The 21,117-nt window shown below is 48.4% G+C and overlaps 1 protein-coding gene across 4 annotated transcripts in view; it reads left to right on the top strand.

Moving 5' to 3' along the window:
• Window positions 1-21,117, top strand: part of ATP9B (ATPase phospholipid transporting 9B (putative)) — a 250,338-nt gene that overhangs the window by 187,778 nt on the left and 41,443 nt on the right. For 2 of the 4 annotated variants that reach the window (XM_044921226.1, XM_044921227.1), the window contains exons 14-15: window positions 8,738-8,850; window positions 11,797-12,045. In XM_044921226.1, the coding sequence (XP_044777161.1) occupies window positions 8,738-8,850; window positions 11,797-12,045 (362 nt within the window). Of the gene's footprint in view, window positions 1-8,737; window positions 8,851-11,793; window positions 12,046-21,117 lie in introns of all 4 variants that reach the window. The other 2 variants (XM_021686168.1, XM_044921228.1) reach the window with 1 other exon arrangement.

The following is a 21,117-nucleotide window of genomic DNA, read 5'->3' as shown; positions in this document are numbered from 1 at the left end:
CCGCCCCAATTCACATGCTGTCTGGGTTTGTGAGTTGGGCGTGCCCACACCCTCTCCCAGACAGGCTGGCTGTGACTTGGGACGGCTCGCCCGTGCTGGGTCATGGGGACGTGCTTGTTGGACAGCAGTATCGTGGCGCCGCCTTGGTAACCGCGGCAATCATGTATCTCAATTCCTTTTTCCATGATGAGTGGAGAGTGGGAAAAGGATACGCTGATACCAAGCGTGAAATAAACGTAGTTCTCATACACACGGTACGGTTGAGGTGATCATGGAAATGCGTTTGGAAGGGAGCAAGGTCAAGCAGCCATCACTGAGCTTTGTCTGTTCGGTGTCTTGGCCCTGATCCAGTTGACAGCATACTCGATGGTGAAGGGAAAGAATCCAAGTGAAGGGGGCCGATTGCTGGAAGCGTGGTGTCTTAACACCGAGGCACAGGAGTGTGGGGTTTACGTTCCTGTTAATTCTCTGAAGCCGATCCTTCCCTTTCCACACTCCGGACCTTGCGTGGAACCACCATTGTCTTGTGTAGAGACCGGCTCTCTCCCCGGGCACTCTGGTCCAGGTGATAAGGGGCTGTGACCTGGGTGTCAGGATTTAAAAGCTCCCAGGTGGTGAGTGGGCAGCAGTGCTCAGGGTCTGCTGGGGTGCGCACAGTTAGACACAGAGCCACTGCCCAGCCTGAACGCGGCGTCCCCGTCCTGTTGATCCGAGGCCGTAGAGCAGGAGACCTAACCTCATGGGCACCTTGGAGGTCCTACCCGCTCTGCTGCCTTGATGTAAAATACATGCCATCTTCAAAGAAAAACTGTCCATTTAAAACCAAAATGTTTTATTGCAACAGTATGTAATCTCAAGACTTCTTAAGAACATGAGCATTTGCAAGGTATATATGGATAGTAGAATTTAATAGGTTTTTACATAAGGAGACCAGTATAAATGTAAATTTATCACTAGGTAAGTAAATGTGTAACTGTCAGATCTTACGAACGTAATTTAGGGCGAGTGCCTCTGAACAGTTCTGTGATCATGAGCTAATGCCAGTCGACGGCCTTGCTGAGCACCCCATGTGGGCAGAAGGCATCCGGGTCAGTAGAACCTGTGGGTCCCGGGCGTGGCCCTCTACGTAAATTCAAATTGTACTCCCCGAAATCTCATCTTGAAGAATCTACCCCACATAAATAATGGTTTTGTAGCTGCATTTTTTGGTGATAGCAAAAAAATTTTAAACCACTGGAGTATCCGCGTTTGGGAGGATGATCCAACAGAACATGGTATATCATACTGGGTTTATGGTATACCCCCCTAAAAATAACATAAAATACCCCTGTGTGTACTCATGTGAAAAAATAGTTCATAAACGCATACTGGTCTCTACCAGTGGAAAAGTTGGGAGAGGTTATATACCTAAACTAGGTGACCCCAGGGTGTGAAAGGGTACGAGTATTTACAACTTTTAAAATAAACGAGAGCCTCCAATTCCAGAACGATGGAGTGGATGTTCTTCTCCCCGTCCGTCCTGCTGAGCACGCCACGCACCTGACGTGCTGCATGCAGCGCACACAAGAAGACCATGAGCGGGGAGGGAGGAAGGCAGGCTCGCCCCGTCAGGAGGACCAGCGGTCAGTTCCCTGGTGTTCTGCCTCGTGCCCAGACTGGGGCCTAGAGAAGCCAGCGATGCAGAATGCCAGTGGGCACAGACAGGCCGAGAAGAGCTGCTCTCTCTGACTGAAGACGGGAACGCTCACGCTTCCATTCCAGCCATTGGAGAAACCACAGCGCGTGTGGCCCCGTGATGATGTGACGGACGGAGGAGTCAGCACGGCGGTGGCCGTCACATGGCCACATGTAAGTGTGTCCAGTCAGCACCTGGTGCAGTGGCAAGTTGCGCAGTGTTCCCTGTCCGTTTGTGCTCAGCAAAGGCCCCACCCTCTGTCTCCGAAGACCAAGTGGGGACCCTAGACTTCCATCCTCTCGTGGCCGTCCACAGATGACCCAGCTCCCTGGCCAGCGCGGAGTCCGAGAAGGCCAAGGGCCACACTTTCATGTCTGCTGGGCAGGCAGCCTGCATGGCCGCTGTCATGAACAGAATCAGCGCGGGTGAAGAACTGATGGGTCGTGCCAGGTTAGGGGTGGGCGGAGCGTGGATGTGGCCACGGACGCAGGCGAGGACCATGTCGGTGCAGGTGGGACGCCTCTGCATCTTGATGGCCGTGCTGGCCACGCAGATCCACACGTGATGGTGACATGGAGCCGACACGCTGCACAGTGCCGGGCGCTGGCCTGATTCCGTGCCACTCAGCGTCGGGACGGCCAGTGGGGGTGCCGGGCGGAGGTGCGGGCAGCCTCCGGTGCCGCTGTCTGGGAATCCGAATTGCTGCAGGAGAAGTCAGAGAGGAGCCAGCAGCCTTTACTCGGAGGCTGGCAGACACGAGAAAGGCCTGTGGTAGGCGTGCTGCCCAGGTTTAGGAGGAATAACACATTTCCTTGGGAGGTAGCAGTTTTTTCTCTAAACTAGAGTGTTTCTTATGAAAAGCGTATTTTTCTTACTTTTTCCTATCATTTCATTGATGTTCCTGGTAGCTGCTATTTTTTAAACTGGAGAGCTCTAATTCTGTAATTGTCTAGCATTTCAGGGGCCTGGCAGGTCCCAGTGAAGCGCAGGGTGCTAGAGGCCCAGCCCTGGCTGCGGTCTGTGCTCCTGCCAGGATCAAGGGAGAGGATGTTTGGGGAATAGCTCCACGGGCTGTTGTACACATGCTGCTTTGTAGAGCTCAGCGTCAGTCCTTGGAGTGCTCTCGCTGGAAGGTCTGCAGTCCTGCTGTCACCCACCCCGCGCGACAGAGACCGTGTGTCCCGGGAAGACCGGCCTGCTGGAGCTCAGAAGGCCGCCCTTGCCCCAGGCCACAGAGACGTGTGGCAGAAGCGGCTGCTTGCGAGGGTGTGTGTGCAGCGGTCTGTGTCCCAGACACCTGCGGCTTCCTCAGCCAGGTGTCTGGCCGTTCTGTTCATCCCCACCATCGGAGCTGTGTGACTTCCCAGGAGGGGGGCCGCAGTATAGTGAATACCGTGGTGGTCACGTTTATTTTAATGCTAATGGATTAAATGTTGTGATTGTTCTTGACAGTTTAAAAACCTGTTGAAATGCATCAAATACGGCCCTAAAGATCTTTCTAGAAAAGATTAATCTCTTTCTAGAAATGCCTGATCCTTTCTCCTAAAGTATAATTTGACCTGCTCTTTTTCCTTATCTGCATTATAACCTTAAACCAAATCTGGTCTTCGAATGAAGCTTTCATCTTCCTCAGCGAGTGTGAGCACAGCACATAAATCTGGTGATGGGTCAGTGACCAAGCATCGGACTGAGGCAGGTGGGCACGTGGAAGACATACAGAACTCGTAATCAGAGGATCTGAGTTCTTGTCTCTAAGTCACTGACAGCCTGACCACGAGCAGTTCATTTCACTTCTCTGAACATGCTTGCTTACATAGAAAGCGGGGACAGGTGCTCGCGCTGCCCTCCACAGCAGGTGGAGGTGAGGGTCCTTCTAGCACCTTTGAGGCGCGCCAAGTGTCTCTGGTTTCTGGCTGAGCCCCGTGCTCTGAATGAGCAGTAAGGTGGGCCCCGTGCACAGTCTGGAGAACTCGGGACGGGGGCACCTTCACCAGAGGACAGCGTCCCGCTCTGCCAGGCCTCCCTCCAGCCAGCCAGCCAGCCAGCCGCGGAGCCCCGGCCCCTCAGATCTGCGGCTTCCTGAGCGGACTCAGCCTCGCTCTGCCTACTTTCTTCTCCCCCGTTCCCGGGAGGGTCGGCCACCTGAGCTTCCGGATCGGTGTCCTCCTCTCTGTGTCCAGCTGCCACATCACCCCTCCCTCCCCTGGACCTTCCTGGACCGTGGCCTCCACCGTCATCACTGCGCGCTGACCAGTCACCGTCACCCCCGCGGGAGTCCCCAGGACGAAGTCAGGCCCCCAAAGCACAGCACAAGGCGCCCACAGCACACGGGACACGTGTCCGTGCTGCAGCCCTCCCCACTGTCCTCCCCCAGCAGCCGCAGACTCTGCACGTGGTTCCCAGTGCGCTCAGGGCCGCTCGGGAGCAGACTCGTTTCGTGCTCTTGTCTCTTCCTCTGCATCACGAGGTTCCTGAGGAAAGGGACTCTTGTTCCTCTTTGTGTCTCAGGCGCTTGGTACACGATCTTATTTACTCTTGGCCGCATCTGTGCAAGCTCCATGGTCATGTCCTTATTTGCAGACACACTGAGGTGTGAGGTTCCTCCGTGCACGGTGACCAGTAGGGCTCGCACCCAGGCCCATCGGCCTCGAAAGACCCAACACATAGTGATGCCTTTAAAGGAGTTTTTTGCCCAATGCATGAGTGAATTCCAAGTTTATTAGAAAGCGGTGGGAATGTGAGAGTTGACTGTGTTTGAAGCCACGCGGGTGCAGAAGCCGTGCAAGCTGACGTGCGAGGAGCACGTTTGGCAAGGATGGTGAAGAGATCTTTCCATCCTAAGGAGCTGACATTTCATGTAGATGGTGGACGTTGCTGGTGCTGTTGGAGGGAGGGAGGAGAATGAAGGGTCCTTACTCTAGGAAGGTGGCACCAGTCAGAAGGTCAGAAGCCATTCCCGAGGCTCGTAAGTCGGGATGAGCGGTGAGGGCCCCAGAGTACACGTAGCAGCGGGAGACGCCCCGCGCCACACCCCTGCAGCTGGCTTGAGGAGGTCTGAGCGTTGGCAGAAAGGACAGGGAGGATGATGGAGGGCGGCATGTGGGGCACTCCGCCTGCAGGCCTGTGGACCCCCCTGCCAGCCTCCGCCGGTGTTTCACAGTGGGGAGGGGGGCGGCAGGGGGGCGGCAGTGCCCGCACTCAGGCGCTCAGGTGGCGCTCCTGCAGGGGCGGGTGCTGCTGGTCAGGGGGCGTGCGGGCCAGGTGGCGGAAGGGGAGGCCAAGGCTGTGCGTCCACAGGGTAGAACAACCATCCTAGAGGAAGAGTGGGTGGAGCTGGGCGCTATGAGATCTGGGAATGGTGACACCTTAGACCCTAGAACGTCTGCAAAGCCAGAGAATCCTAACAGTGTGGCCCCAGCACAACACACACACAGCCCAGGGGAACAGAATCAAGAGCCCAGAAAAAACCCCACCCGTAAATGGGCAACTAACGTAGGACAAAGGGGGCAAGAGTAGACAGTCTCCTCAGTACGTAGTGCTGGATGAACTGGACAGCAGCGTGCAGAAGAACGAAACTGGACCTTTGTCCTGCACCACACAAGATGAACACAGAACTGAAGACCAGAAACCATAGAAGTTCTAGAGGAAAACACAGGCGGTAATCTCTTTGACATTGGCCTTATCAACATTTATTTGGATCTGTCTCTCCAGGGAAGGGCAGCAAAAGCTAAAATAAACAAACGGGATTACATCAAATGGGATTTCATCAAACTAAAAAGCCTCTCCAGAGCCAAGGAAACCCATCAACAAAATGAAAAAGGAACCTATTGAATGGGAGCAGATATTCTCAAATCATCCACCCTGTAAGGGGTTAATATCCAAAAACATATGAAGAACTTAGACAACTTAGTATCAAAAAATTAAAATACCCCAGTTTAAAAATAGGCAGAGGATCTGAAAAGACATTTTTCCAAAGAATACCTGTAGACACATGAAAAGATGCTCAACATCACTAATCGTGGGAGAAATACGAATCAAAACTACGATGGTACATCTCCCTCACACAGGTCACAGTGGCAAAAATCAACAGGTGTTGGCAAGGATGCAGAGAAAGGGGAACCGCCGGGTACGGCTGGTGGGAACGCAAGCTGGTGCAGCCACTCTGGAAAACAGCATGGAGGTTCCTCAAGACGTTAAAAGGAATCACCATGTGATCCAGCAATTGCACTTCTGGGTGTTTATCCAAAGAAAATGAACACTAATTCACAAAGATACACACCACCCCTATGTTTGCAGCAGCATTATTTACAATAGCCAAGATCTGGAAACATCGCAAGCATCCATCCATAGATGAATGGATACAGGAGAGGTGGTAGAGACGTACGTTACTCAGCCATAAAAATGAAATCTTGCCATTTTTGACAAAAAGGATGGACCTAGAGGGTATGGAGCTCAGTGAAATGAGTCCGAGAAAGTCAAAGTTGTGGAATCTAAATAACCAAACGCAAGAGAAACAGACTCATAGACATGGGGAACAAATGGGTGGTTGCCAGAGGGGAGGTCTGGGGAGGGGGGTGGGGAGCCGCAAACCTCCGGTTATAAAGTGAGTCACGGGGATGAAGAGTACAGCCTGGGGAGTGTGGTTGGTGATACTGCAGTAACACTGTGCGGTGACAGACGGCGACTGCACTTACCATGGGGAGCGTTTGGTATAAAAATAGCGAACCACTGCCGTGTACACCTGAAACAGATGGTGTGTGTCAGTTAGCCTTCAGTTTTCACAAAAAAGAACTACGGAAGTGATCCATCCAGTTACAGCGACAGCACTGTGAAGCGGTGGGTCTTCGCACTGAGTGAACTGGGCGCACCCCCAGTGCTGTACCCGCAGATCCCGCCGGTGTGAGCTAGTGAGCGGAGCAGGGGACCCCGGACTTAGGGTCTTTGGTCACTTGCGTTCACTGGTTTACAAACCTAAGGAAATAATAGTTTATTCTTGGCAGGAACTGTGCAGGTGTAGTATTCTTATTTTGGCATACGTATAAAATTGTTAGTAATAAAAAGGTTGAAAGAAGTATTATTTATTGTAGCCGTATTTATAAACTGCCTCATTACCACAGCCCACCGTAGATTAGAAGCCTCACATTCAGTGTATGTCAGAGGAAAAAGTGTCTACAGGAAATTCTTTGATTATGTCAATCTGATAAGTAAAACATTTTTTACTAAAATAACATATTAAATAATTTTTCAGGGAACTGCTCATTTGGGCATACGTAACAGAGGTGAGCTTGGTGCTTATTCTAATAGGAATTAATGTACAATTTCATTATCTTTTGATGATAGATAACTATCGTTTTCATCTCAAATCTTTGATGTAAATAATTTCTAGAACTTCCTTATTTCATTGGAGGCTGAATTGTTTTTAATTACATTCTTTAATATTAAACTACTATTTTAATTAATTCTGCTTTACTTAATGAGGATGACATAACCAGAAAACCCTTTTAAACTGTACTTCTCACATAATTTTGATTTCAGGAAACTTAGGTGCCATTTAATTGAGGTACTAAAAGGGCTAAATAGAATTTTGCAAAAAGCAAAATTTCTAAAACTAATCAGCATCCCTGAGAAGAGCTGCTCTTTGAAGTTTATGAGACCCTAATGTATGTATTATATCCATTCTTGTAAGAAGGTTAATCAAAACAGTCTCTGAAACAGTGTCAATGAAATACGGGTTTTCCTTTATGTTAAAGTAGCCTTCCTGTCCTAGTGGGAGTTCTGAGCTATTTTGTCTTGAACACCAGTGTGTATGGAGTCATGGATAGATGCGAAAACATTTTGTATTATATCTTCCACGTCACGTGTGCCAAAGAAAGTTAGTTAATATCTTATGGGTGTCTTGTAGCCGTGTGGAAAGCCCAGCTTCTAACTGACTGGGGCTAGGATTATTCATATCCACGTTGATAATTATATCAGTCAGTGGGTAGTCCTTCTGTGAGCTGTGAGGTACGTGCAGAAAAGCCCGGGGGAGACTACATGGCCGCACTTTTCATTACCGCACCTGATGTACGTGCTCACAGGTGTTCACGCTTCCTCATTTTGCTTTACTTCTAGAAAACCCAGTAAGCAAAAATCATATGTGCGTATTGTATGTGCATTTTTATATTAAGTGATACACATACACAATGTTTGGGGTTTTCAGAGTCATGAAGATGTGTAACATTGTGAATTTATGTGTCACTTTTAATGAAAATTCACCGTTTTCGAAATAACGTTAACCTCTCGCTGCCTTTCATAATGTTACTTCACTGTATTTGGCAGACCCAAGACATCTCATAAAATTGACCTGTGTGTGCTCTCTTAACTCTCTTAACTGCCTTCCTTACACACCAGGAGTGAAGCACTTCCTCGTGCTCAAGCACACGTGAGTGCCTGGCCTACATGGACTGGCCGTCCCCAGGAGTGAGCCCTGGCCATCTGGAGGGACGTGAGCACCTCCAGGCAGCTCACCGGGCAGAAGCCCAGCTAAAGAGAACGTGCCTCCCTGCTCACTGACCTTTCTTTTGCTCCACACGATGCAAGCGGTGCTAAGGGTTAAATGCATCTGTTTCTGTTCAATGACAAATACTTAATTTTTCAAAATTGGGTTTTTTTTAAAAACTGGTAGGCACGCTAATTTGGGACTAGTTGATGTCTTTCTCAGGCAGTGTTCTAGAGTATAATTACAAAGATAGTGACTCTGTTTTCCAGTTTCATGCCTGTCTCTTTCAGAACAGGCAGAAGTTCTATTTGTACCAAACAATGCATCTGAACTGAAAGGCAGAGGCCACACTTTCTTCAGGTAGTTAGAGCCCTTCACGTTATTGCACACTCTTCCGGAGGGATCTGGGAGGGACACTTGTCCTCAGTGGGGAAGGACATTCCTAGCTGCTGGAATTACAGAGCAGAGCATTCTCACTGCCGAGGGGCGCCCAGGTATGAGAGCTCGGCCCATGGATGTCTGTGTACGGGATGGGGAGTCCTGGTCCTGTTGAGCTTTCCTCTATGACCTGGTCTTTGTTGCAGGAACCCTCACCCAGAACGAGATGGTGTTTAAGCGGCTGCACCTGGGGACCGTGTCTTATGGAGCAGACACAATGGACGAGATCCAGAGCCACCTCAGGAATCCATACTCACAGGTAAGCTCATTGGCGTCCGCACGGGAGCTGCTTGCAAAAGTGCCCGGCTCCGTCGAGCCAGCCTGAACCCGCTGTATCCGCTAATCTGGAAATCAGCAAACATCTTTGAATGTCCTAAAACACTCAGTTCTAATTTATAAATCAAGAAGCAGTCTTTGAACCAATTTTAAATAAGCATTTCTATACTGTAAAATAATAGAAGGGATATAATGACCTTACACCAGTTACTCATATGAAATAATTTTCTTAGTGAAATACTCCAAAAAATTACTCAGGATAGGTAGTATCTTTAAGACTATGAAGTAGAATACTACATCACAGGTGTTTCTCACCAGTTCCTCTGGGTTTCTTCATAATCAATAAGATTTTCTCATATTTTTTTTGCTTCTTCAATAAACAGAAGTAGACACACGGTATCACGAGCCCTAGTGTCCCTGTCATTCTGCCTCAGCAGCTATCCATGCACCGCAGACCCGGTTCCCTCCGTAGCCCTTCTCCTCCTTCACCATACCACTGTGAAGTGAAACTCAAATGTCACGTTATTTCATCTGCAAATACGTCGTCTGTGTCTGGATTAGATAAGGACTCCTTGGGCGGGGGCGGGGGGCATATATCCTAAATCTTGGCCTTTCCCTGGAGCCTCAGGAGCTCTCTGAGGTTGCAGGAACAGGAAATACACAGCCTAGTAGCCACAGCGTTTGCCAGAGACTTTGTAGGCCGTGCGCTCTGCAAGTGCGTCTGTGGCCTGGGAAGGTCCTGACTCACCAGGTCCTGACATTGGGCCCACAGGGCCACGTGTTCCCACAGATGACGGGGTGTGGGGCAGGCAGACACAGGCCACTCTGCAGAGTTCATTTTAGGCCGCGCGGGTCCCCTAGCCTGTTCCCAGGTAACGTTCGTGTTGCGCTCATTTGAATTCACGGATTCTGGGTAACCAAACCTCGCAAGCCCAGGGCGTCTAAGATGCCGCACGCACAAGGCTGTGGTTTGAACCCAGGGCCAGCCATCACTTCCCTGGGCTGCTTTTCTGCCTCTCTGCTGGCCTGTTGTGGGGTTCAGTCACCCCCATCGTAACAGGCCAGCGTATATCAGGTGCAAACGTGCACATCGCCCGCCCCCCAGGGAAGAGGGGGCTCGCATGTACACAGACCACTGCCGCCTCGAGGCTCCCACGGACCATCTGGCAGCGGTGCCCCCCGAGGCCGTAGGCCCTGTGTATTGACGGTCATACTTCTGACTTGACTTTCATAGACAGGGCTGAGCCACACGCCCTGAGCAGTTTCTGCTCTGACCAAATTCAGGTGTACTGTCTGCCTTACATTCAGTTTGTGAAAACCTTCTCTTTCTCTGTAATGTTTACCAGAATGGCGTATACTTTACTTTTCAAGGCGCTGTCAAATGAAAAGTATCTAATGGATATGTGTTTATCGTATGTAATGATCACTTACACAAGCACACATACGTGCACACATACGCTTAAAACCAAGCCTTTTCTTCAGTTGGATGTCATTCAGTTCAATACAGAGTATTTTGTAACCTAGAACATTTATTAACAGAAGGAAAATCTAAAAAGGAGAAGGAAAAAGACTTCCCTTCTCCTGGTAATCTAGGTCTAGGTCAAAACAGTACCAGGTAAAATCTGTTTTTAAAAAAATAAATTTACATTATCCATGAATATGATTTTAATAGCTCCAAATAAGCTGTTTTACTAGAAAAATTAAAAACAGAAAGGATGAGTCAGTGTATAAAAATAGCAAATATTTAATACTTATTTCCATGGAGGAGGTCTTTTAAAAATCTTTTTTTCTAAGCTGTCTGTTGGTTGGCTGATTAGATAGTACTCTTTTATAAAATTGATTTTATTCCTGAGATTCTGTCCTTTTATTAAGATGATAATAGTCTACCAAGTCCACTGCAATGTAACACGAATCTTTCATAATCTGATTATATTTCCCCTCCGGAAGCATTTGGTGATGGAGGGCATAATCTTTGATGGCATTTGTGTGAAATTAAATTATACAGCCATCGATAAACAGAGTCCTAAGGGGAGTCAGCCGTGTTGCGTGCCGCTCTCCCTTTGCCGTGCGAGTGGCACACGGGTGGGAGGCGAGCGCGGGCGAGAGGCGGCGCCGGCAAGCCCTTCATTAGACAGCACTGTGACTTCGCTGGCAGAGTAGTCACAGCTCGGTGGCTCTGCACGCCCCGTCCAAAAGCGAGAGCCTGGCTTTCTCAGGAGGGCCGTCACGAGTGGCCATGAAGGTAACCGAGGAGCCTCCGTGGTCCTGCTCCACCTCCCCCGGGAACGGGGGGAACGGCCTGCCGCCCACCCCACCGCCGGAGGCGGGTGCCCTCGAACACAGCCCGGTGCGGGGGGGCCAAACGCAGGGAGCAGGGAGTCCTGTCCCGAGCGCGAGAGTCTGAAATAGGAGGTGGGGATCAGTTTTCGTCGGATGCAGGGGTTACTGTCATGCACAAAACTAGCTCTAATGCAGAGGCTGTGACAGGCTGGATTCCTTTATTGTATTACAGGAAGGTTCATAAGTCTTTTTTCCCTGCTTGTAGCGTTAGTTCACTTCAGGTCCAGCACTTTTTAACGAGACACGAAAGCAGTTAGGAGTATGTGGCTCTGGTTTGCTCTTTAACTCACCCCATCTTCGCACGGAGAACAAACATGACTTATTACGGACTTAGCAAGCCAATGCCGTGGATCAAGTGAATGTAGAAAAGGAAAGCTCTCCGACTCTAGGTATTGCAACAGATAATCTGGTCGCCGTGCCGACCAGGAGACGCCAACGTGCTGGCACAGACCCGGCACGTGAGCGAGCCCGGCACGTAAGAGCTGCTTGTCTCATCCCTCACTGATGTGCTCATAAAAATCACGCATGGTGGTACCTCCAGTATCGTCCACGTGTGTCTCTAATTTTGTGACGTTCCGTATTTTAGCAGACGCAGTCTCAAGCTAGCGGGAACGCTGCCAGTTCAACGCCACCAAGAAAGGCCCAATCCTCAGCTCCCAAAGTGAGAAAAAGTGTTAGCAGTCGAGTCCACGAAGCGGTGAAGGCCATTGCACTGTGCCACAACGTGACCCCCGTGTACGAGCCTCGAGCCGGCGTGACCGCGGAGGCCGAGTACGCGGAGGCGGACCAGGACTTCAGCGACGGGAACCGCACCTACCAGGCCGCCAGCCCTGACGAGGTCAGTCGGGGCCTCTTAGAGGATGTCAGATACAAACCTGCACCGGAGGCGTGAGAATTCGTTCTTCCGGGGCGTGAATGCAAGGGGAGCTTTATTATCGCATCTAGTGGTGCCTTAGCTCCAGGCCTGAAGGCCACACGGCTCTTTTGGATCCGTGCATTTGGTCCTCGTGTGTCCACATATTCCAGAAAGTCTTAAGAGTGAGTTACTGGAAAACACATGAGAAAAATCGGAGTTTTACTGATTTTGTAAACTGATTTGTGACCAAGTCAGATCTTAACAAAGCTGCTGGAGCCTGGACTGTTCCTCCCTCATCGTCCCATCTTCATACTTCCACATGAATTGTCAGGCTTATGTGTTAAATTTCCGGGTTTGTTTGTTTTGCCAGAATTTAGCTATAGCATATTTGTTTCAAAAGAGAATTGGGATATAAATCATTTCAAAAATCTACAGAAGACAGAAACAGTAAAATCTTAAATGTGGCAAATTAGTCATTTCTGACCTTACATCATTTTTTTATTTTTATTTTTTTATTTTGTTTAAAGATTTTATTTATTTGTTTTTGTCAGAGAGAGAGAGAGAGAGAGTGCTCACAAGCAGGGGGAGCAACAGAGAGGAGAAGCGGGCTCCCTGCTGAGCAGAGAGCTCGATCCCAGGACCCCGGGATCACGACCTGAGCCAAAGTCAGACACTTAACTGACTGAGCCACCCAGGCGCCCCCATTTTTTTTATTTTTAGATTGATAAAAGCCATTGTTAAATTAATTTGCCCAATTCCTGTTCAGCCAGTATATTTTAAATAACGTTTTCTTATGCTCTCCCTTGTACTCAAGGTTCTTGAGATGATTCTGTAATCAAGCCAACGACCATGGGAGCAATATAAGTAAACAAGCTTCTTTAAATACTCCATGAAATTGGATCATGTAATAACCCCCAAAAAGTACCATCAGTCACAGTTTAAAAAAGAAAAATCAGATCTAATGTTTTAGAGCGAGGAGCCTGGTGATTCTCATAAACGAGTATTTCAGAAGAGCGCGGTCCTTCTGCCCCGGTGACATCCCAGCAGGGAACTTGGGCGCCGCTTTCCCCCGAGATGTCCGCGTCGGCGAGGCTGGGGGGCTGGGGCCTCAGGCTGCCGCTGGGAACCACAGCGTGAAACCAGGAGCGCTGAGGTGCTGGGGCGTAACGTGCACTGCAGAGTCCGGAGCACTGACAAGAGCATCCCTGTCGTGCCAAATAAAATTAATTAAGAGGTCAGAAGATACATCTGTAAGTTTCCCGTGTTAGGAAAGGCGTCCTGTGAGTCATAGCTAGAGCCAACTTGGGACCTGGGGCAGAGAGGACTGTGTAGACGTGTGTTGTGGGTGCTGGCTCTCAGGGGTTTGTGTCCTGCTTCCCTGCAGCTGGGAGCAGCCGGTCCTGCCCGGCCTGTTTGTTCCTCGAAAGCTGCTTGCGACCATCCTGATGTGTTTCGTTCCCAGAGGCGCCCTCAGTCTGTGTCTGCCATCTCCTGGGAGCCACAGGGGCTCACCAGCACCCTTCATCCTGTCTGCACGGCATGGAGACTGACAGTTTTCTTTTCTTCAGTCTTTTTTGTGTATCTGCCTTTTTCTGTACCTGTGCTCGGTTCCAGAAGTGCTGATTGCTGGGCCTGGTGTGGGGCCGGTGCTTCTCCATTCTGGAAACGCACTAAGTGGCCCCCACAGCTGAGAACCACTGAGTCTTGTGAGTCTTCCCTGGGCCGCTCCCTATGGTGTGCGGGAAGCACCGCGGCCAGCAGGTGGAGTGCCCGTGTGCTGGTCCCTCCGCAGTGTCCCCCGCAGGCCACACCCTGGAGACAGAGACTTGGGACCTGGTTACCTTGTTCTGACTTCATAATGACGAGGAACCTGAAGTGCACAGCAGACGCTCGGCGTTTTACTAAGCTTTATGTGCCGCTGTATTATTTGAAAACCAAATTTATTTTTGAAGAGGTAAACAGGCACTGCCTTGTTTATTTAGTCAGGAAATTAGCCCACGATAACTAAACAAGCTACTTTAGAAATTAGGACATGTCATTACTCATGTAAAAGCTTAGAGGTGGTGAAAAACAGCCAAAAAGATGAAAGTTCAGTTGTTTTTCTTTAAACGCGGAAAGCTGAGACCAGTTTCACTAGCTCCAGGCCTCCCCGCAATGCTCGCTCACATGGAGACACCCCCCCCCCCCGCTCCGCCCCCTGCAGCTGCCTGCCACACCCCTGCAGCCCTGGGCCCCCTGCACTGCGGGGTTCTGCTCGGGGCTGATTTAGCTGGAGCAGGCCTCCTCATGCACCCCCGGTGTCCCGGGCACACTGCGGGTCACACAGCTTGCGTGGGGCTCAGAGCGCCTCGCAGACATGAAGCGTTCAGGTTGCTGTGCTCGAGTCATTCCCGTGCACCCCAACTTCTCCCCACGCCTCTGCCTGCACCCCACCCAGGATGCTCTTGTTGGTTCACAACCAGCTGACAGTGGGCTCGTCAGGGCTGGGGTAGAGGGAACTTCCACTCTTTTAAACCCTGTTGTATTACTATTAGACATTTTTACAGTAACTTTATTATTCCTATAATTAGTTTTTAAATTAAACTGAAAAGAATGAAAGAGCCTGAAGACAAAGAAGGATCTCAAAGCCTGTTTGATCCTGAACCATCACCTTCATAACAGCTTGTGGGGGTCGACCCGGCACCTTTTGGGCATGACGCGGTACCACAGGTGTTTGAGGGGAGGGGCAGTGCTCTCTCTCGGCCTCCTCAGACTCTTGTCTTCTTTTGTGCCCTGTGAGGGTCTCACCCGGACCGCCCCGCCGCGGGTGTGCGGGTCTCAGCCACCACTCCCCCCTCCCCCCCCCACCCGCCCCGCAGGTGTGCGGGTCTCAGCTGGGTCCTTGAGGCCCAGGCTGCAGGGAGGTGCTGGGACGGCCCTGCCTTGGGCAGAAAGGAGGGAGCTGTCCGTGGTATTTATCTAGAAATCAGTTTCCTGGGAATATCAGGCTTTGATGTTCAAGCAGGGGCCAGAGCCCTGGAGTCCATAGCCAGGCCAGTCTCGAGTCTCGCAGTAAAAGGTCTTTCCCCGTTCTGCTGCCTGATGACCTTGTGATGGCGAATCCCCATCGCCGTGGAGTCCCAGCGTCACCCAGCTCTTCTCAGGATCGCTGGCGCGGCCTGTGAACACTGGGACTGGCCGCGGTGTGGCAGGTGGTTGAGGAGCTGCGCAGGGTAGCCGGCTCATCACGCTCGGGGAGGCGAGCACGGGGCGCGTGGGGAGGCGCAGTTCCGCCATCTCTCCGGCTCTCCTCCTCGGTGTGCTTGGTCTGGAGTCTGCTGGTCGGGGGACGGGACTTCATTAGCACCACTGGTACACTCTGTAGATTGTGTTGACCAATAAATATGGAGACATCTGTTGTGGCCAAACTGCATGCAGCTTTGGGAATCGTGTATGTAGCACATATTTTTATTTGGTAATAGGAAATCTAGGAGAAACTGCTCAGAGGAAGAGCTAAGATTTAGATGATGTATAAATTGCCATCTTAGCATTCCATTGTATGCTTTGAAACAGATGTGGGCCCCTGGTCACGGCCCTTTAAAGGAAATGGACCACGTTCCTTTTCATACAAAGAAAGGGTTGAACACATTTTTTTCTGTATTATATAACATTCTAGAAATTCTCAAAAATTGCATGTGATTATATATTGAAAAAGAACTATTTCCCAGTCTTAAGCCTAGGAAACTGAGACCACAGATGTTTCTCAAGAAAAATTTTATTAGAAGTTGTAAAAATACTATATTACATATTTACCTTGTTACCCGCCAAAAATAAATATAAATTTTATTGAAAATACATGGAGGGCGCCTGGGTGGCTCAGTTGGTTAAGCGACTGCCTTCGGCTCAGGTCATGATCCTGGAGTCCCTGGATCGAGTCCCGCATCGGGCTCCCTGCTCGGCGGGGAGCCTGCTTCTCCCTCTGACCCTCCCCCCTCTCATGTGCTCTCTGTCTCTCATTCTCTCTCTCAAATAAATAAATAAATCTTAAAAAAAAAAAAAAAAAAGAAAATACATGGAATTTTTCATCTTTAGGTTTTTATATAACTCATAACACTTTCTGAATCTTTTTTTTTTTTTTTTTTTTAAATTTTTTTTTTTTTTTTTTGACAGAGACACAGAGAGAGAGGAAACACAAGCAGGGGGAGCAGGAGAGGGAGAAGCAGGCTCCCCGCCCAGCAGGGAGCCCGATGCGGGGCTCGATCCCAGGACCCTGGGATCATGACCTGAGCCGAAGGCAGACGCTTAACGACTGAGCCACCCAGGCGCCCCACACTTTCTGAATCTTAAATTAGGTATTCACAATAGAGAGGGATCGCATCAATTCCAAGATTACCGGAATCAGATAGAAACTGCTAATCTTATAATTGAATTTTTTCCTTGTTTAAAATTTCTTTCTACTTTGGAGATTGGACAATGATTAAAAGTAGCAGCCCATTTAAATAATCTTTAAAAAAATCCCTAACACATATTTTAAATCTGAAAATGAAGAAAATAGAGTTCGTCATAATTTCTAAAGAGCTCTATTGATGCAATGTTTGCAAATCCCTAAGGCCCAAGGAAAATAATCTAAATGGTTCATTATTTAGCTTATTGAACTTTGCTGCAGTTAGGTTGACGGATGATGGCAATGCTTCCCAATCACCAAAGCACCGTTTTAAAAGCATTTTTTATTGAATAAAGTGCTTAGAATATTGCACCCTGGAGCTTTATTCAGGGAAATGGCTCAATTGATGTTTTCTGTGTGACCTCAGCTTTGACCTATCACAACATATATGGTTAATAAGCAACATTATCATTTCAGAGACGTCATTGGTTTTGTCCATTCTGCATCAACACCCTGCTCTTACAATCCCTACGTGTTTGTGGCTCTTGTGTCCTCTTCGTCTTTAGAAAGAACGTAATTTAAGTAGAATGTTCTTGTTTCTGAGACCCTGGTATCACAGTTGCAATTCTTCACAACATAAGTGGCCTTCATTTTCATTTTCCTGAAAACAGAAAGGATCTCTTACCTTACCTAAAGATGTGCACAAATGAATGTTTTATACAAATAATGAAATTCTGGGGGAGTTAATGTTAAATCCTTAAAGGCTCTGTGAGGTACAGTCATTAAATACTTGCTGGGACGTGTCATCGGGGAACATCGGTGATACTTTAAGGTGTAGCAGGCGGTGGTAATGTTCAAGTGTCAGTAACTCATCGTGTATTCACCGCGTGGAGCCCACTGATGCCCTGTCCCTGTTTCTTATGGTAAGTGATCAATATTTCATTTTCTCTGAGAGAGTAGAAAGTTTCACTTGCCTGTCACTTTATCTCCACAGCCTGAGCATAGCAAACTGCAGCTTAGTAAACATTAGATGTTCCCTGGAAATTCCTGGACAGAATTAAGACCCATCCTCCTTCGGTTGTGGTGTGTCCCGTGCGAGACCCCAAATGTCATGAGCCCTCAGAGCGGATATGCACTCCGTGGGCAGAGCCTTGGTGCTCACAGTCCCCAGCTCCAGGGATCAGGGCACACGGTGACACAAACCCTGGAGACCTCTGGCCTCTTTGGGCCCAAAAAGACTGATTGGCCATGATTTTTAATGACTGCTTCCTTCTGAAAACTAGCTGTTTATTGGTAATATTCTTCTCCGCACTGTGGCGAGAACGTTCTGTGTTTACATATTATTTTCAGGTACAGATATCAGCTCCTCACTTGGACATTTATTTGCAAGAATCAGCTAAATGCCAAACCACAAGTGGATTATTTAAATATGGAAGTAAATATCGTCCTTAATGGCCTTGCTTTGGGGTTTCCCAAAGCAAGCTCTCATGGGTGGGGTGTGTCCCGTTGTATACTCGCTGTATTGTGCGTGCTCAGTGGCGTGGGGCTGTGATGTTGCGTTAGAGCGTGTGGGGGCGGGCCCCTGTCTGACGGACGCCTCCTCCCAGGAGCAGCGGTCAGTGCGTGCACAGCCGACCATGACTGCTGATCGGCAGGTTTTCCAGGTGATCAGATTACATTTCATGTTCATATTCTGCTAAGTTATAACAATGATGGTAATACCACACTCGAAAATGAAGACAAGTCTGTGATCAGGTTATGATCTATCAAATGCCTGGTGAGAAACGCATCCCTGGCTTGTACCTGGCAGGTATGTGTATGTCGTTGCTAATGTGATCAAAGGAGGTTCTCCCAAGCTTTTCAGTAATGGCACAGAAGCTTCTGAATAATGGAATTGTAGAGAAAGACTAATGTTAAGATCTTGCTTCATGTTTTCTCTCCTACGGAAGGGCCCTTGGAAACACCTTCCTGTAGTGGTTATACTTAGCATGGAGAAGTGCGATGTGCACATAAGTTGCCTGTGACAAAGATTGTGTGTTACTAAGTGGCCTGTGGATGAGATTTAGCCCAGGCTCCCTCTTAAATATATTTTTTATATTCACGTTTTAATTAATTTTACCTCTGTGTTATTGTCAGTAGTTACATTATTAGAAATTTCTAAAAAGGGGCGGCTGGGTGGCTCAGTCGGTTAAGCGACTGCCTTCGGCTCAGGTCATGATCCTGGAGTCCCGGGATCGAGTCCCACATCGGGCTCCCTGCTCGGCGGGGAGTCTGCTTCTCCCTCTGACCCTCCCCCCTCTCATATGCTCTCTCTCATTCTCTCTCTGTCAAACAAATAAATAAAATCTTAAAAAACAAAAAAAGAAATTTCTAAAAGCTCAGTAGCCATGGAAGTAGTCATTTGAAATGTATTAAGCCTTTAAGTTTGGAGTTATCTTTACATTTCAGAGAATGATCTCTCAGGATTACATCCTGTTAGAACGTCAGGCAGCAGCTTCCGGAGGAACATGGCAGCACACACGGAGGATTTGATAAACCACTTTCCCCACGTTTTATTCCGGTACTGACAAAACTGCCAGAACAGATCAAGTCAAGCAGTAGCACCGGAAACTGCCTTACTAAAGAACCCTACCTGAGCACCAGGACAATTTCGTGTTCTGTGGGCCACGGATACAGGGCGAGGAGTGCTAGATGGCCCACACCGTCACAGAGAGCATCCCCCGGGAACAAGAAAAGACATGCACCACCCCCCCCCCGCCCCCGCCCTTGTCACTGATGGGGAAGGCAGGTGGCTGTGTGTTCCCTGCTCCTGAGATAATTCTGAGCCAAAGACCTGGCCGTTTCTACCCAGCCCTCAGCAGCTTTGTATGTATGTCCTGTTAGTACAGAGAACACAACCAAAGAGAAGCCCTGGTCAGGAGAGGCCAGAGATCCAAAGCAACGTCCTTGCAAACACTGAACAACTCCCGCTCCCGCTCCAGCTCCCAGGGCACAGCCAGCAGCGTGGTGGTGGGGGCGCAGCAGACGAAACTGCATTTCCCTTGGAGGACATACCCGGGAGCATCTTGCAGACCAGACCAGAGGCTGTGCTCCCCAACAGAATAAGTGAACTCGCATCAACGAAAAAATTCAGAAGGATAAAACAAAACCAGAGGAAAGTAGGAGAAAGAAAAGGTAAGGAGAACAAAAAGTAATGATTGAGAAGGCAATAAATTCAGAAATTGTTGGCAAAGATCGTAACTAATATAAACTAATACAAACTGGTGAGTGCAAAGTAAGTGCAAAATTAATCCAACACAAAACTTTTCTGGAACAAGGAGGATATTCCAAAGGTTTCTAAATCACTTCATGAAGCCAACTTAATTCTAAATTCTAAAATCTGATCAAGATAACATAAATAGACACACAGTAAGAAAGAGATTTACAGATGAATATTATGACCATAGAGACAGAAATCCTGTAGTACCCACAAACCTACAGTATGTTGAAAGACCATGACCCAGTAGCATTTTTCCTAGGAATACAAGAATGATAGTAGGAAATACATTAGCATGGCTCTGTAGGAGTCAGAAATCACTTGATAATCTCATTTCCATTAGTGAGTGCCTTAAAAAAGGCATTTAAGTTAAAATTCAGTACCCATTCCTGGATCAAAACAAACAAACTAGGCCCCTCTCCACATCCAGTAATAGTCAATGCAAAATAGAGAGGTCCTTTCTTAGCATGATTCATGATGCCAGTCTTAAATCAATACTCACCATCACACCAGCTAAACTCTACAGCCGTCCCAAGTGAAGAATAAAACAAGGATGTCTGCTAACTGCAGTACCATTTCATACTGTCCTGGATGTTCTATCCAGACAGTGTGTCAGAAAAAATCATTATCGTTATTACAAGGAAATAAAATTACTGCTTAGACATGACATGACTATATCTAGGCAACCGAAGGATCATCATTCAGGAGACCCCAATAAAAATACACAAACTCATACTTTCTTATATATCAGCAACCACCTGCTACATTGAAGACGATGTCCCATTCATAAACCCACAACAATAAAAATATCTATCATGAACTTAAGTAGAAATATGTCCTGTGGGGAAAAAAAAACAGCTAATTTTAAAGCTATGCTTCAAAGCACTGTTATTAATGCTTTACCTACATCAGTCTTTTAATAGATTCTGAAAGAGGTGTCCTCATTGATTGTTCAGGTAATTGTCAGCCCTGGCTCCCCTTCAGAAACATCTGAGGAGTTTTAAACCCTCCAATGTCTAGATTTCTTCCAAACCTACTGAAACTAAATCTGCAGAATGAAACATTCTTCACCAATTCCTTCTATTATTCCTGATTGATCTGTTTTAAAAACAGTTAATTTCAGTAAATGTGAAGGTTGTGGTGTACGTTGCTTAATCAGTTAAGTAGGTACACATGTTCATATTAGACTGTTGTGCGAATCTACGTTTTACCAGCACGGAAGAACCTCCTGTGAAGAGCACTGTGCCAGGAGTCCGTAGTCTTGAGTCCTAGAAACCCCTCACCCCTGTTGGGCCTCCATGACCCATCAGAGGAGAGCAGGGCTGTATTTTTATGCCTGGACCGGTGACGCCCCGCCACCCCCCCCCCCCCCCCCCCCCCCCCCCCCCCCCCGCACACCCCCACACACCCCCCCCCACCCGATACCAACCCTCAT

The sequence above is a fragment of the Neomonachus schauinslandi genome, chromosome 14 (assembly GCF_002201575.2).
Source record: "Neomonachus schauinslandi chromosome 14, ASM220157v2, whole genome shotgun sequence".
NCBI lineage: Eukaryota > Metazoa > Chordata > Mammalia > Carnivora > Phocidae > Neomonachus > Neomonachus schauinslandi.
This window is presented reverse-complemented; position numbering and strand designations above follow the sequence as displayed.